The sequence below is a fragment of the Nothoprocta perdicaria genome, unplaced genomic scaffold (genome assembly GCF_003342845.1).
Source record: "Nothoprocta perdicaria isolate Ctin4 unplaced genomic scaffold, notPer1 scaffold_30, whole genome shotgun sequence".
NCBI lineage: Eukaryota > Metazoa > Chordata > Aves > Tinamiformes > Tinamidae > Nothoprocta > Nothoprocta perdicaria.
Window position 1 is genome coordinate 3,387,723 of NW_020455533.1, and position 17,352 is coordinate 3,405,074.

Consider the following 17,352-nt stretch of genomic DNA (forward strand, 5'->3'; position numbering starts at 1 on the left):
GATCGCTTGCATAAGAGTCCAGAGAGGCTGGGCAAAATTCACTAATAGTTCTGATCAGGATAAGATATTTTTTTTCTGCTTTACTGTCTGAGTAATCCTGCTGTAGAGAATTGCTGCTTTAAAAAAAAAAAAAAAAAGCTAATTGGAGCGGGGAAAAAAATAAAGAAAAAGCAAACAAAGAAAAAGATCAGATGCCGACCAGATGGATCAGCGGATAAAGCCGGGCAGAAATTTCTTTCTGTGGTATAGCTATAAATGCCCGTCGTCTTGTGTGCACTTGCTCCAATTGTTTTGGAACATCCCCTCTAAACTGCTGCAGTTTCTGCTTTCGGTCATAGGGTCAATGGCAAGATAATTCCAAGAGATGAATTCGAGTCACGTGCTCCAAGCGGTGCCGCCAACTGTGCTTTTCCCTCCTTAAGCGCCGAGGTGCGGTGAGGATAGCGCCCACGCGCCGCAGCTCCCGGCGGCCCGCGCGCGGTTGTGTAACTCTGGGCTCGCGCAAAGCCGAGGGGTGTCGGCGCCGTCAGACTTCCTGAGCTGACACAGCCTCTAAACCCACAGATGTTTGCAGAGGTTTGCRCTTTGTGTCTTCATATCCACTGATTTGCACTAACTTCATTCACAGCAGCAATAAGGTAGAATTCAAAGCGAGCATCTAGACTATCCCATGGAGCAGTATTGCTATMTTTGCCTGTATTTTTTTCTTCCGGCTAGATGAAGATGTTGCAAAGCGGGTGTCTTTCACTCTGCTAAGGAAGTTGGTCCCACTGTTTCTCTGGAAATTGTTTGCAGTTACTGTTTATACCTTTGGATACTTAGGAATCACCAAACCAATTTCAAAAACTTTATTTTTTAAAAACTTTCTTCCAGAGAAGCCATCACAATTCAGTAGACAAAATAACACCAACTCTTTTATATATTCACGAAGTTTTTGGTTTTTATTCTTTATTATTTGAACAAGTATATGAAAAACAAATTTTAAAACTTTTTCTATCTAGTATGAAATGTTTACAGTGGGCAGACTGCAACTGCCTTTCAAGCAAATTCTCTTGCAAGCACTATGTAGTAATTTACAACAGCAGTGCAATTTGTTATTTATAGACCGGCCATCTGACGGCAGGCAAACTCTGAAAGCTTTCACACATAGTGCTTATATTTTAAGCTTTTTAGTGGCTTTAGATATAGGATGCATATTTGTACTGAAGAGCTTTCTGTATGCCTGGTTATGAGCATTGTAAAAAACACACTGGTGCATAGGCCTGAAGGAACCCACTCTAATGCTTGACTCAAGGTGTTAATTGCAAAGAGCATTGAAAGCCCCAAGGCAAATAAAATAACAAGTGTATTTGTGCCATCAGAAGCTATGTTGGTTGTTACTCATTCCGTATTGGGTATTCAGCAAGATACATGACTGGCAGAGAGAGAGTTGAGTAGTAACATTAGTCATAGCGAAGAATGAGTATTTGCTGTTGAATAAACTCTGGCTTTTGATATTCTCAATCTCCAACTGCATAACAATGTGTTGGAGCCACCTGGGTTGGCTTGACTGCCCTTCTTATACCTATGTATATGAGGAGGAAAAATTGCATCATAACATACAGTGTTGCTTTGTTTTGTTACACTGACAGACATGTGTATTTTCCTATTCCCGGGAAGGGTTTCCAGCAAGGTTTAGTTCCCCGTGTAGATGTATTTGATGGGAGATACTGGCTCCTCCAGGGTCAGACTGTCGGTCTCATTGAAGGTGTCACTTTCTCCAGTTTGGTTGGCATTTTTTGTTCTGTTCATCCGAGACTGCAATCGTTCGTGCTCCTTTCTCAGCTCGGAGTAGGAATGGGAGAAGGTGTGGAATATGGATGTGGCGGGAAACGACATGATGAGAATCCCGCTGAGGATGCTGCTCAGAGCCACCATCTGCCCCGGAACGCTCCGCGGTACCATGTCTCCATAGCCCACCGTGGTCATGGAAATGATAGCCCACCAGTACGAGGCAGGGATGCTTGTGAATTCAAGCACCTTCCCAGATTCATTCTCAGCAAGATAGACCAAGGGAGAAAACAAGGTGACGGCCACGCACAAGAAGAGCAAAAGCAGCCCGAATTCCCGCGTGCACCTCCGGACTGTGAGGCCCAACGTCTGCAAGCCCAAGGAGTGCCGGGCAAGGCGCATCACATACAAGATCCTCAAGGCACGTAGAACCCGTAGCACCAAACCCACCTTCTCCAAGTACGTATTGCTGCTTGACCTCTCCACCTCCTTGCTTGAGTCATCGTCTGTCAGGATGAGGGAGACGTAATAGGGCGAAATAGCCAAGAAGTCAATGATGTTCAGGGGCCCTTTGAAGAACTGACACTTGCTCCTTGCCTGAATGAATCGGAGGCAGAATTCCAGGGAGAACCACGCCACGCAGATGGTCTCTATGACGAAGATGTAATAGCACTTCTGGGAACACTCGCCCTGACACGAAACAAAAAGAGAATTAAATAACAGTCTGTGAAACGACATCCAAAAACATTAGAGGAAACATGTCTATTTGTGTCACCAAATATCAGAAATAAACAAGTTCTAGCTAGCAGGTGTGATCATAGGGCAGTTCTTTTTAAATAACCTATACAAGGTAATAGGTGCATGAAATGTGCAACCACAGGAACTCGGGCAGAACCTGAGCTGGTGGCAGGGGAGCTGAGCAGCTGTGTGTTACTCTGGAGTAACTGCAGACCCTTGGTTCTTGCAAGGGGTTTTGGTAAAGTCCGCAACAAAGTAAAGGCTGCTGAATGCATCTTTCCTGATAGCCTGGATCTCAAATGAGGCTGGAAAACTGTTCCTGATGCAGTATTATCCATTCTCAGCCAAATTTCRCAAGCAATGGTTATTAAGTACAGCATGAAAATACATATATCTGCTACTAATTAAACCTGCTGCTGGTGTTCATGATGCAGTGCAGGGGTTAARCGATACTGTTCTTGAGTGTCCCTTGTGATTGAATTACTGATGYTCTCAGGAGACCAAATGTTTTTATTCGAGCAGTGTTTGTATCGTGCAGCTCTGCAGTTGTCCTGGGCTGCAGTCGGTGGCTCCCTGCGGCTGCCTCCGAAGGTGAAATCATGACAGATCCCAGCCCTGGGGGTTCTGGCTCATCCCTCRCCCCGAGAGCTCCAGCTCTGTGGCACCCTTTGGGGATTTTTCCCCTTTCTTCAATGCAYGCCGTTGCAATCGTAACTTGTCTCTTAAAAAGCAAACATCTCAAAAGGGAGCGAAGCCTCGCCCTGCTAGAGCTGCACGGGAAGGACGAGGTTACGGCTGCAGTTGGCGTYGCGGCCTCGCCGAGCTGCTGACTTGGCTTGGCAGGATCGCTGCCATCAGCAGTCGCCTTTTTCCAGCGTTCACTTTTTCTGAGTTGTTCTSGACTCTACCTGCCTGTGATCCCTCTAGTGATGTATCCTATGCATTATTCATTATTTTTGTGAAGATGTGTTTTGTTTTGTTTAACCGGACTGAATTTCTAGTACACTTGCTATTTCATTTACTTTTATATGTTCATGACCAATTCTGCAGTAAAAACTTTTGAGGGTGATGTTGCTCTTAGATTATCTTGTTGCTTTCACAATTCTTCTTTTTTTTTTTTGAAAATACAAAAATAAGCAATTTTATTTGTTAGGAATTTTAACCATTAAGATMTAAATTCTCTTTTCAATTGAGTATGAATTTCCAAGGTATAACTTCCTTGTAAAGACTGATTTGGGAGGGTTTCTTTCCTTTTCCTCACTAATCCTTATGCAAAGCTGTGTATTTGGAGAAAGCAAGCTGCACATGCAGCTTCCCAAAGGCATATTTCATTTTTTCAGAATAGCATTTTTCAGTTCAAGCTTTTCAGGAGTGTTGCTGGGTGTTTGATCTCCCAGATGTGCACAGGTGGGTGCAGGTGGAAAAGGCAGCGAGTTCTCCATTGGTATATCTTCTTTSCCATATACTTACAAAAGACATTTTAGGAACACTGCAAGATTCAAACCACAGTCTCCTTTATTTTTCCTACAGCAAACAAAGGAGTGAGACTGTCATGATTTCTGTCTCTGACTCATGGAGTGCATTTCTGTGCTTCATTTTTTTTTTCTGATGAGAGAGGGAAGAAGGATATGTTTGCTTCAGGCATGCAGCAGAAGCCAGCCCTGCTCGTCCCAGAGTCAGGGGGTTCTTCCATGCAGCCCTGCAGGAGGACAGAGCCCACCTGGGCCCTAGGAATAGCACAGCCAGCTTATCTCACAGCGGGGATATTTCATTCTGTCTCGTATTTAGGCAACTCGTATAYGAGATCTGTTGGAAACTTCCAAGCCTCTCTTTCTTCCTGCTTATTTGTCATGAACATCTGGAAAATGAGTGTAAAAAYCCGGTGCTTTAGGAGTTAATGAGAGTATGTTCATTGATTTCATCAGCTTGTCATCAGATGCCAGCTCCTTTACTTTCAGTTTCCTAATGAAGGATGGCTAGGGATGATCCAGAGGGGAGTAGTCTAAGGTGCYGTCCTGGGAGTCCTGAGGATCAGATGCTGACAGTGCAATTTTAGGCCAAACACTCTGATCTGTGAAAGCTGTTTTGCATAAAGAATCAATAAGCAGTTTCTGTGCCACGGGGGGCTTAGATATCTTTTCCCTTGCCTATCAAAGCAAACACGTTTGGGAAGTTCCAGCAATCGATAGCTACCAAAACAAACCCTTTCTCAGTCCTGCCAGTAACTAAAGCAGAGTTCTGAGCTTTTCTTAGACCTTTGAGTCCAGTTTGTCCCCGAATTCCTTCACCTCCTGAGGGTATTTTTGCAGCCAAAATATCATGGTGTAATGCTAAGCAAATATAATATTGACTGAACATGAGGAGGTGATCAGGTCTTGCAGAAACCTGGCCACAAAATACTTCAGGGGATGGATTTTTAGCAAAATTCTTGACGTATTTTATATCTGTTGCGGTGGCCATCAGTACTCAAGATGTTATCGGCTCTCCTGGGAGAGCAATTAGAGCTGAGCTCATGTGAGCTCCGCTGATTCTTTATACCTGATTCATCCTGCAGACTTTGCAACAATGCTAGAATTTATTGGGATTTATGGAGCTTGTGTCTGGCTGAAACTCCACAAGGTGTGATATAAAGATAATAAAACAACTACCTGCTATTGATGTTACCTGTGGGGGGAGTAGCAGAGGAGCCACTAATTTGTGTATAAAAAGATATATACTGAGCCTGATGGCTGAAATATTAAGTGATTTTTCTAAATTCATAAACCATGTCAAAGCAGTGAAGTGGCTGTTCCCAAGCTCTGTAGCAGCAGTTAATAAGCAGTTCCAGCTTCCCTTTCCTCACTTTCCATTGTAAGGGCTCACATCATTTTCATTTGTTTTGGGCTGAGTTCCTGCTCCTTTGTTTTGATGCCCCTTAACTCTCATTTTGGAAGGGTCATTAGTTAGTTGATCTGCTGAGTTCTTGCATTTCAGTGATGTTCAGTGACAAGTTAAGAGGCAACGGGCACAAAGTGAAACAAAAAAGCTCTATTTGAGTTTGAGGAAAAACTTCTTTAGTGTGAAGGTGGCGGAGCCCTGGAACACGTCCAGAGATGTTGTGGACAGTGTTTGGAGATATCCAAAAGTCACCCAGACACAATCCTGGGCAACCTGCTCTGGGTGTCCCTGCTTGAGCAGTGGGGTTGGCTAGGTGAACTCCACAGGTCCCATCCAGCCTCAGCTGTTCTGGGACTGTGTGTGATTCTGTTCATGATTCCAGCATTGCTGAGACCACGACCAGCCTGGGTAAYGTGCGCCAGGGGAGTCTGAGCCTTAAAACCCCTGTGTGAGTTTAGAGCTCACTATCTGCAAGCTCCAACTGAAAGGATTAAGGAGATGCACACAGCTTGTAAGATAAATAAGATGCATCTCCTGGCCCAGTGCCCTCCTGCCTTACCATGAAATATTAGTTAAAACGTAATGACATCTAGGGTAATAAACAAAACCAGATCTCCGAATTATGCTGCACTATCCCATTTTCCAAGGGACATAAATCTGATCCACTGCAAAAATATTTTTGCATGTATCAATAATTACAGCAATGTCTATGGAGACTGAATCAGTATTTCCCTTGGGGAAAATATATATAATTTATCTATCCACCTCTGTTTTCAGAGGCAGCATAGCTTGTTACCTATTCATACTAATAATTTTTCTCCTTATCTAGAACTCATTTGTACATAACTGGATGAGAACAGCAAGGAACAGCCCTTACAGCTTCAGAGTCTGTTTCTGTGCTGACCGTTTGTAGCCCATTTGGTTSCTCTCTCAAATATTTATAATTGCAATTTGCTACGATAAACCTGCTCTGAACCATCATCTCCTCATCTGCCAAGTAACTTCCTACGTCTGAAGACTTTTTCCCTGAGCCCCTTTGGAAATTTGCCCTTTAGGCTTTTGTAAGGTGTTCTAAAACTCAATGTGGAAGCAAACTAAAAGTAAGCATTTATATTTTGCACAATGCCCGCTGCAGTACAACCATCTTAGAGTATAACCTGGGGCTTCTGAATATTTGAACGTGAGTCTGTCTGGATTGTTAGCAGTTCAAGGGTGAAAGCCCTGTTGTGCATTGATACAAAGGGCATTTTTCCTAAATTTGGAGCRTGATTTTGCCCTGGGTTGCCTCATTGCTATCGACTGGAGCAGATCTCTCTAATCCTTTGTAGAGCACCATGGAAATGGGTGGCACAGTTTTGATGGCTAAGGAATAGCTGGCTGCCCGCCAGCCTGGCAGGGCTTGGCCCTTTTCTGAAGAAGGGTGTTATATCCCCTCCTGCTCCCCGCTGTGGACACAGGCACTTCACGTCACATTACTGATGCTTTTTATGTATTTTTAACAAAATATATTTAACAAAAACTACCCAACCAAATACCCCTTTTGTGTTTTCTGAAGGGCTAAAAAGAAATTGAAACTGTCCCAAAACATCAGAGGCATGCAAAGTTGCTTTTAATCTGGGGAAAGATGGGGAACTGTCCTGTTGTGCCCATAGCATTAGGCGTGCAGTGCTGCTGATCTGCTGCAGCAGCTGCGGTGCCAATTTTCTGCCCTTGGTCTTACAGAGTCTCCTTGAAAGTTCATTGGCAGCAGCATGAGCCTGTCTTCCGTGGTGTGGAAATTGGGATTTTACACAAGTATATAAATAGGGTGGAGCCTAAAKTGTGGAAAAGGTGAATCTGCAGCATTCCTCACAATCTGGTTTTTATGTTTGCCTTGGAACACTGTTTATAGTGGTGACTTTTAAGTTATTTCTTGTGTAAGTTCCTCTCTTTCCTAATTAAAGGTCCAAAGATGCATTGATGATTATATAATACTTTGCTAATATCCTTTGCTAGATCAATATACGGTTTATTTCTGAGTCATATCCATCGCTACAAAAAGCAGTGTTTTCTAAGCTGTGGAGTGAAAATTTACACATTAGCAATATATGTGTATGTTGCTGTGCCATGAGATGGCCCTGAAACAGCCTATTCATATAGTGTCTGTACAAGAAAGGCAAGTTGTGTTATTTGTGGAGCAGTGTTGGTAAAAGTCCTTGAACTCAGCAGGAGCTGGGTATGCAAACGCTGTCATTCCCAGGGGCATATTTTGGAAAACCAGCCAGCACTCAGTCTTCAGGCAAAAGAGAGAGGACAGCAAGGACCTGTAAGCTCTTTCCAGCTAGATCCACTCTAGGTGTCCAAGTGATTGCTCCTGAGTAAAGGCTGTTCTGGTGGGAAGTCACCCAGTTTCACAAGGCACTCTGAACGAAGCAGGAAGGACACTCCACCAATATGTTTGTCTCYTTTTGGTTCAGGCTCCCTTTGGAGTCCTAAAGGAGCCTCTGAACAGCAGGAGCCAGACCTGCCTTGCACGCTGCAAATGAAGCAGAGGCTGCTAAAATACCATTTGGGCAACCAGAACCTCTGGGCTTGCATGCGTAGTTGATGCAAGGTCAAAACTAACATCCACTAGACTTTCCCTGGCACATCCAGATTTTACTTGGTATAGGCAAATAGCATCTGCTACTGCTCAGATCCTTTTCACAGATCCATACACAGTTGTGTTTGGCCTGAGGCCAGTGTCCACAGCGATGCCAGCAGATGGGATCGTTTTGTTTTGTGACTACTGGCTATTAAAGAGGAGTAGAACCTGCCTCCTCCTGCTTGTGCCGCTGCCCGCTGGGCAGTGCATGCTCAGGAGGCTTATCCCAGCAAGGCTGGGCCTCTTGGTCCACTCGGATAAAAAATGTTCTACCGCCTGGAGCATGGAGGAATTAGGAATAAAGCTCTCCCMAAAAGTTTCCTTTCCCAGTTGACTTGCTTCTTGGACGGGATGTTGTTTTCCTGTCTTGTGCACTGCTGAAGCTTAAATCTAGGGTGAGCATCCTAGCCTATAGCTTCTCCAACGAATTCCCTCTGTGGGATAAAATACAAGCAAACTGCGAGAAAAAATCACCGTCAGTTCCTGCTGCAGCCTTCTCATGAGTCCAAGATAGTGGGTCGGCAAAGTGACTCAGGAAGACAAGAGAGCAGGGAGGCTGGAGAAGAGGCAGAGCAAGACCTTCCCGCAGGAAGCTGCGATTCCAAACCGACCCTTGGGATCTCCTCCTCCCAGTCCATAGCAGGGAGGAGCAGCTGCACAGGAGATGTCCCTTTCAGGACAGTTGGTGGCTGGGGCCGAACATGTTCCTCCCCACACGGAGCGGTGGGATGTGGCATGGAGACGCTCAGGGAGAACTTGAAAACCCCTCGTTATGGATCACASCATTATTGGATTTATGGCTACAGGCCCGATGTAATAAAAGGGAAAGGTTTACTGCCTACCAGGAGGGAGGCGGGACCCTGATTTAGAGAATTAAGGGCTTTTTAGAGGAGTGCTGCCTATTCTGATCACACCTCCATCTCCCACTCGCTTTGCTTCAGGGAAAAGAAATCTGGCCTTGTGAAAACAATAGCTACAACTTAGTTTGGGGAAATGTTACTAATTTAGTAACATTTAAGTTAGAACATAACTTAGTTCATTTGGGGAARTGAAACTAATATTGAGTTTGTATTAATGTGGACATTAGAAAGAACATGGAGAAAGGGAATTTTTTATCTCTGTATCAACATATTATCTCCTCTGGGGAAGAGATGTAAGTAAAAAATATTTCAATTAAGTTTTAAGCTAAGGTACTTATTCTGCAACTTCTGTGAGAATCAGYCACATGAAGTGATACCGGTTTAAACCAAGTGGGGGAATGACCCTGAAATGTCTGACTGGGGAGATAGAGGTGTTGTCTTTTTATGTTTTTTCTTTCCAATATGAAGTTTAGTGGACTTGAGTTTGTAACTGTGGGGAACRGCACAAAGGAACGGGTTTATCTGGGACTCGAGCAGGTTCTTCGGTTTCCACTCTGGCTGCTAGTCAGTTGCTCTTGCTCTGGTTTCTTTTCTGCTTCTCTTGTGGCTGCACTACACGTTCCTTGGAGCAGAGACTCCCTGTTCCTGTAGGGTGCTGAGTGTCTGTGCAAGGTGGGGATCCTGAGAAGCAGACACTGTCTGCCCAAACCTCTCTAGATTCAGAGCACCGGATTCTGGATTTACACTTCAGCAAACTGAAGCACTCCAAGATTTCTATTGTGTATGAAGAGGAATTGTGAAGCGCTTGCAAAGAAGGGTGGTGGATTATTTTTAATATTTGATGTATTATTGCTGTGAACTCAGAGGGAGCAGTGGTTCCAAAGTGCCACTGGGGAAACAACTGTCTTTTCAAAGGAGGTTTTTATAAAACAACCATCCCCGATGAACCCTCTGAGATGACTCGAGTGGAACAAGTCAACCCAACAATTCTTCCCATTCTAAATATTACAAACTCGAGGGCAGCAAAGAGGGGAAAAGAAATCCTGGTTGCCAGAAAAGGACGTACTTGCTAGCACACGGAATTGCGAGYGAGTGAGTGCCCCTTGCGGGGCAGCGGCAGCAGCTGGGTGTCCCCTCGGGGTAGCGTGCAAAGCCAGGCGCCCCAGGGCYCCTGGGCTGAGGCCAAAGCGGTGCGAGCATAAGGCAAACTAATAATGTCTAATTGTGCTTTCTGAACGCTGGACCTTGCGCTGGCAGGACCAGCAGTTGAAAACCATGCAGAATCCGTTCAGCCACCGAAACAGTGTCCAGGCTTCTTTCTTTTAAAAGAAAATTATTCTCTGCAGCAGCAGGGGCAAGTGGAGACACAGATGTTCAGCAGCACCTCCCCTTGGGTTATATGGAGCAGGGTCAAAGGACTGTAAACTGCAGCAGTGTCTGCAAATTAGATTTAATGTGGAAATATGCACCTCCGTTTGCAGATGCTCAGGTTAGATCTCCCTGCAAAACCTTTACTAGCGGTTTGCCATTAATGAGTCTTAATGTTACAGCCCAGTTTCAAGGTCAGAGCATTGGATGTTACTGTATTGTATGTAAAGCTCAAAATAGGCATGTCCCATAAAGCAAAAAACTGTGTATATGAAAGTCCCAGACTTGAGTGTTTCAGTTTCTGCTTTTTCTCAGCCAAAGCTTTTCTTAACTTATACTTATTTCTTCTATCGTCCTCCAGATTATATTAATTTATTTCAATACACAGTGCAAATAAGAGAGCTGAGCTCTACCGTGCTGTGTGCACTGAGTAGATTGGAGGGTTTTTGGTGCTTCAGTAAAACACATTTTCATAATTTAAAATACTGCAGTATTTTAAGTTCTGAACAAAATGGTTAGAAGAGATCAGAATTATACTAGAAGAGTTAGGAAAGTGAGTGTCCACAGTAATTATTCAGATAAGAACCCAGAGAAATATACTGTGCAGTTGCAATAAAACCGAAGCACATCCAGCTTTATTTTCTTCCAAGTAATTTCAAGTTATATATATGTTTATACCAACATATTTGTAGACAGGCATATACATATATGCCTATTTGTTAGGAGTCTTTCTGAAAGTCAGAACTTCATTAATCTCTTGGTAGTCGGAGATATCATTCTGTGCCACGCTGTGTGTGATATATTTGTGCCGTATATTGGAAGGCAAGTCTGAACACAGAGTTAGTGTCAAACGCTCCTGCTTTTCAGATATGTGCCCTGCTTCATTACTGCTCCTCTGAACTACTCAGCAAAATGGACATTATTCAGCAGGAATCGCYTTGCCCCGGCTAACTAGCTGGAAAAAAAAAATTGATCAATATTTAGACCTGTTATTTAAGAGCTATAAAAAAGGTAGCCAGCAGTACTTGTCAAAGGCTGGCTGTCATATCCAATTTAGCAAAGGTGATTGCTTCTACCGCTTGGCCAAATTACACTTTGATGTCTTATCTTTGCAGAATGTGAGCTGCAGGACTGGCTTTACGTGCCTCTGAGGGACACTTTTTTATGGACTGTTATCTCCTCCAGTTACTCCGAGTTTTTCAGGTTTTCCTTTAGGAAATGGGCTAGAGATAGTTAACGCTATCTGCAGGTCGTGGGCAGGGTTGGAGCGGTAGGCTATAATTTGGAATGGATTTATAGGTTGCATGCTAAGGATGCATCTCCTGCAAACAAACCTTAACTTACTGAACTGGTCAAAGTTCGCTGAACTGGTGAACTTTGGCAGTTATCACTTTAAGCTGTGGAAATAGTAATCCTGATGCAACAAATATCTGGCTTCTCTTCGAAGAGGGACCGTTAAATTGTTGTTTCCCCTATAAAGTGCGATAAAGCTACCGTTTTAAAAAATGTTTTTCTAGCTTCTGCTAGTGACTAGCCAAATAGACTGTTTTCAGTATGACACAGACAGCATGAGCAACATTTAACACTGAATAAACCCAAGTCCTCTAATTATGATGTGGAATGCAAAATCATTAAAATAAGAAGATTCTGCATATTATGTATCTACTGGGTGTTTTTCTTTTGTGCATGTTCTCTGGATTCTCTGTGCAATCAGAGGGTAAAAACCTGTTTCTTTTGAAATGAGTTTGATTTGGTCTTATCCAAATGACCCCGGGAACTGGAGCTTTAAAAAATGGATGTGCTCAGTTTTAAAGTAAGATCATGAGGCCTGACAATACTGGTTGCAACATATGTTGGTTATGTTTCATTAGATTATGTACAGGATGTAAAGCAATTACAATCTGCTCAAGGTCAGTTAAAGAGCAGACACAAACATTAATAGTAACCAGCTCTGACCAGGGCTTGATAGGAGAGGGACAGACGTTTCCGTCTCCCTTAAGCAGGACCCTGATGGGAAATCCCATGGATGTGGTTTGGTGGGAACTCGGTTAACTTGACTGCCCCACCAGGAGAAACATTTGGTCCTTGCTAGGGCTGAGGGGCAGGKAAAGGGAATATCAGGATTTGCTTTCTTCCTCATTTTCCCCTAATCTTAATTTGCTTGGCTCTCTTGAAGAAAAGACCTTGTTGTGTCCTTTCTGCTGAACCATTGCTCCAGAGGATGCCAATTGTAAGGACTCTTCCCAAAGGAAATCCCGAGGGTGCTTCAGAACAGATGGTCGCCCGTCCAACCCCACCCGGGGCAGTTTCGTTCCGGCTTTCCATGGTGTGAGGAGCTTTTTCCTTTGCACCACATGTGCCGAGCAGCGACTTTCCCTCTGAGTGGGGATCCTCTTGGAGCCCTGCGGTGGAACTTGGACCTCATCCTGAATGGATCCTGAATGGGCTGATCCCAGCTCCTTCATCTAAGAAACATTTAGGGATCTTTGCCATTCAGATTTCCCTTTTCTACGCGGACCGAGGGAGCCCCTTGCCTGCAAATACTGCTCTCCCTCCTCTCCCTGTGTCACATCCCTGGCGGGGAGATTTCTTGGTGCTGTGTGAAATCTTCTAGGGGACGTTCTGGCATTTCTTATGGTCGCGAGTTCCTCCTCCTGCCCTGGGCCAGGTTCCTCCCCAGCTCTAGATGCTCCTTGGCGGATGCAGGTCCTGGAGGCTCCTCTAGCCCTGAATCTCCAAGAAAACTGAGCTCCCTGGCCTGCTGTGCCTAGAATGGGCTATGAGCAYGAGGAGAAAGGAGCCTGGAGACCCACCAGAGGCAAAGCTGGTTTTCTTCCTGCTCCGGGATGACTAAATTCGRTTTCCGGTGGTAGTGATATAGGAAGATGGATCCTTGAGGGAGCTGCTGGCAATTCCTGCATGGAGCTGCAGCCATCTACAACCCCAGAGTGAAACAAACCCCACGTTGGGGCCTCTTCTGATGCAGGTTACCTAGTAGAGTCRCAGGATGCTCCTGGTAAGCGCCAGGGATGCAATGGAAGGAGCTTCCCTGTTCCTGGCTAGGGCAGCCTCGACAGCAGGGAGCTAGGCAGCGATGCCAAGAGYGGGATCTCGCCGGGACCTGTGCGGAGCGAGTCAGGCACAGCCCGGATTCGCTGGTGCTGGTTAAGTCATACGAGCTCTTCAGTCAGGCCCGGCTAAAATGCTCTTTTGAGGTCCCAGCGAGGAGATCTTAGGTGTTGCAGCCTAAAAGTTTGGGAAATGGAAAATATTTTGCTSTTCACGTTCTCTGCAGCCCATGAGTATTCAGTCTTGCCCGTCTGCTTAGGCTTTCTCCGGCATAATTTTAAATGACTCAAAAAATGGGATTTTCAATACTCTGCTCTGTGCTCCCGGGACACAATGACAAAGTGCATTAGGCTGGTGCTGCAGGTGTAAATTATGTAACGCTTCTACTGCTAGGACTAATGTGGTCCCTTGCTCAAGTTCATCCTTCATTCCCTCCTCTGCACTTGAAGCTTGTGCTTGATCTTGAGCTTGTTTAAATCCAGTTTGCTTGTTTTTATAGTGAAATGTATGCAGATTTCTAAGTGGCAGTCATTTGTGTTCTACAGATATCCAAGGACTGTGAAGCAGCTGCAATTCAGTTACCAGATATGTTTTTAAGGCTGAAATTTCTTCCCTTTCTACAACATAGCTTATGATTTTTAAAGCACACAACGTTTTATATTAAGCTGAGTTCTGAACTGCTATGTAATTCTCCTTTTCTCCTGAAAAAAATATTCCTAAAAGCTTTTCCTGCAGTGGGAAGAAATTTAAGATAAAATACCTAAGGTTACTTCAGTAAGCAAAATTATTAGGAAGCACTTCCTCAAGGAGAGTTTGTGCTGCTTGCACATCTAGCTAATGCAAAAGGGATGCTCGGTATTTAAAAAGCTTCCTTGGAAGTAGTTTTGAAGCATTGGAGCAGTTTTTCCTTCCTATAATAGTAGTTGTAAAAGACTTTAAAAGCCACACAATTATTCCTGAAATGTGATGTCCTTCCTTAGAAATGAAAGTTAATGTTCAAGGGGTTAAATGGAAGACGGAATGGTCTTAAACTTCAGTCTTCTGTGCACTCGTTAGTTTTATTGAAAGACATCAAATATCCTGACACATCTTCACCACGGCTGCATCGTGTGCTGCTTGGAATCACTGCTGGAGCAATAAAATGCACCCAGATTTTTGCGTTGTGCACATCATGCTGCACCATAAATGCAAAAACAGTTTTATTTGTCAATATCCAAGGCACTGAGGAGGGACTAGGAAAGGGGATATATTTACGCAGAGCTTCTTCCACACTTTTGGAAGGGTGGTTTACAAAGAACTGGAGAAGTTGTAAGGAGATCAGGCTAAAGTTCTGTGCTTAATTCAGACCTTATTTCATCTGGAAGAACTTTGAATTAGTTTCCTCCTCTCTCTCGTTAGGATGACAAGTCTTTAAAACATTGTGATACGATGATGTTACAGAAAGGATCCTTCGTATATGATACGGGCTTGACCTATTTGTCCTGAATTACTGCGGATAATATCTTTGAAAAGGGTTTATATGCAGTTAGCGGTTCATTTTCAGCTAGTATTTGGCATTAGTCCTACAAAAAATGCATAAATGGGCAAGTACAGAATTCTGCCGACATAAAATTATCTTTGTGGACGCTCAGCTTTAAGTGTCATTTTCTGTCAAAACAGGTCTTGTATTTCTCATCTTTTAATCTTTGCACAACTATTTAACTGTAACATTGATGGGGGGGAAAACACCTATAGTCATTCTAGGGCAGAATTATCACAAAAAAAAAAACACCCAGGTATTTTAAAAAATAAAGATTTGGGGGAAAATGGTTCTTTAGTTGTCTGGAGGGAACAGGAGATTGCAGGAGGGGAGAGCTGGAGAGTCCCAGAGCTGGCAAGTTATCCAATAACTTCCACTGCCAAGTGCTGCCTCTTCCAAAGGAAAAGCAGTGCTCTGTTATAGACCTGCAATATCTACTCCGTACAGAAGGTCTTTCCTATATTTTAGCTGACGATTACTAGAACACCTAATTAGCATTATTTTTAATTAAGTATCACTTTGAAAGAAATTCCTCCTTTTTTTTTTTTCCTTGCTATAGACCATTTCATTACCAGAAGCAATTTTGAACATCATTTCTATGACTTTTCTGTATCTATCTTTTAAGCTTTATTTCTTTGGGTATACCCAACAGGGCAGGCAAGTTTCTTGCAATTCTGTAGCAAATTTAAAGCAGGTTGTAAGACTAGTTAGAAAGGGACTTACTTACCCTGTCTTCTTCGGCTCTTAAGTCGGGCATAGTGCTAACACAAAGGCTTATAGCTGTGGTGGCCACAAAGAGGATGGAGAGACAAGCAAAGACTTTGCCTGGAAGTCCTGACTGGGGATTTTCTACCATATCTCTGAGTCTGTTCATAAACTGTCCAAATTTAGTTTTCTCATCCAGAACACACGCGGCTTCTTTGCTCTTGCGGAGCTGCTCCTCTTTGCGCATCTCAGCCAACTCCTGCAGCTTTTGGAAGAGTTTTCGGAAGCAGCAGTTCTCCAGGTTGGATTCCTCAATGCCCCAGTACCTCAGCTCCTCCTGGAAAGACAAGGCACACGTGTCTCGTAAGAGCATCAGCTTCCCTGCTGCCAGAAAGCTCACGATCATCCCGAAAGCATTGGGGTTCCTGTCAAAGAAGAACTCGTGGGTGTCTTCATCGTAGTCATCACACAGCTGTATAATCTCTTCGTAGGTGCTGCAAAACTTTAGTTTGCTCAGTCTGGTCAGGGGAAATTCATCTAAAGTGCTCCAAGGTAGYAGGTATTTGATTCCTCCCACGTTTATCATGATCTCTGTCTTTAGATCAACTGTGGAGACTTGGTCAGGACGGAAAATCCTCCTGGCTCTTTGGTAATGGACCCCTTTGACAGAAGGGGTTTCGACRGACACAGGAAAGAAATGGCTCAAAGAATTGCAAGAGTTGTAGCTAATATTACTATAGTCTTGGTCGCTGCCTCCTGAGAGAATAGGCATCTCTRAGAGTTCTCACTGGGACATCCGAAAGGGCATCAGACCAGGGTTATCTGCAAGTCAAAAGATACAGGAAGGAGAGAAAGCACAGCAGAGGTTATTGCAAGAGAAAGGGAGTTTCGGGCTACTTTCCTAAATGACAAAATTACCGAGTGCCTGACTGTAAGCAAAAGTCACCTCTAGGCTCCTTCCTGGCATCTGCAGCCTGGAAGGCAGTTTGCTTTGCAGGGCGACTCGTCGTCTGGCAACACAGAGACCCGGGGAGAAGCTAAAGCCTCGCTCGGAGTCATCGCAAAGCGTCGAGCACCGGCAAATCAGCCTGCRAAGGACAGAGCCATCCTGCCTACTGCCACTTCGCTGCAATGTCCCAGCTCTCTTAGTACTGTAGCCCCTTAAACACACACAAACTCAATCAAGCTGCTCAAGAGGTACTGGAGTTATGAGGCTCGGCTGGCTGTGAGGTTCCTAATTGCTTTAGCGGGGATGTTCGCAGCSGTCTCCTCTCGCTGCCCGCCTGCCTCGCAGGGGGGCTGTGAGGATTAACTAGCTGATGTTTGTGAAATGCTCTGAGGATGCAAAGCKCTGGGCAAATGATGAGTGTTTTTATCAAGCCAGTCTCACGAYGCTGCAAACTACTAAGAAAATACAGTGAACATGAGCCAGTGCCCACYCAGGAGAATAGTACGGTGCGTGAACAGAAAGCAAAGTATTTTGTCAGTTCAAGGGGAGAGAAATTGAAAGACCCTCCCCCTTCCTCCTATCATGAACAAAAGCCTTTTTTTCCTCATGATTTCTAAAGCTTCACAGTTATCCCCCCCTCCCCAAGTGGGTGAGCTGCAAAAACCCAAGGGAAGTTGCCCAAAGTTACTCACCAGCCGGCCACGCGCTGCCGCCCGGCGCCCGCCTTGCCCGCAGGTGAGGGGCACATGCCGCAGGCTGCTCCGCTCTCCTTCCCGCAGGAGGACCCGGGGATGTTTTACAGTATTGATTACATGGAAAATCCAAATAGCAGCCTGGAGATCGCAGCCTCTTCTCGCTTGCTTTCCTGCTTCTG

The 17,352-nt window shown here is 44.5% G+C and overlaps 1 protein-coding gene across 1 annotated transcript; it reads right to left on the bottom strand.

Moving 5' to 3' along the window:
• Nucleotides 1–974: 974 nt before the first annotated feature.
• KCNG4 (potassium voltage-gated channel modifier subfamily G member 4) lies at nucleotides 975–16,509 on the bottom strand. Its single transcript, XM_026042394.1, has 3 exons — nucleotides 16,448–16,509; nucleotides 15,552–16,351; nucleotides 975–2,460 (listed from the first exon to the last, which is right to left on the bottom strand). The coding sequence occupies exons 2-3, from the start codon at nucleotides 16,299–16,301 to the stop codon at nucleotides 1,675–1,677; spliced, it is 1,536 nt and encodes a 511-aa protein (XP_025898179.1). The 5' UTR covers nucleotides 16,302–16,351; nucleotides 16,448–16,509; the 3' UTR covers nucleotides 975–1,674.
• Nucleotides 16,510–17,352: the final 843 nt, after the last annotated feature.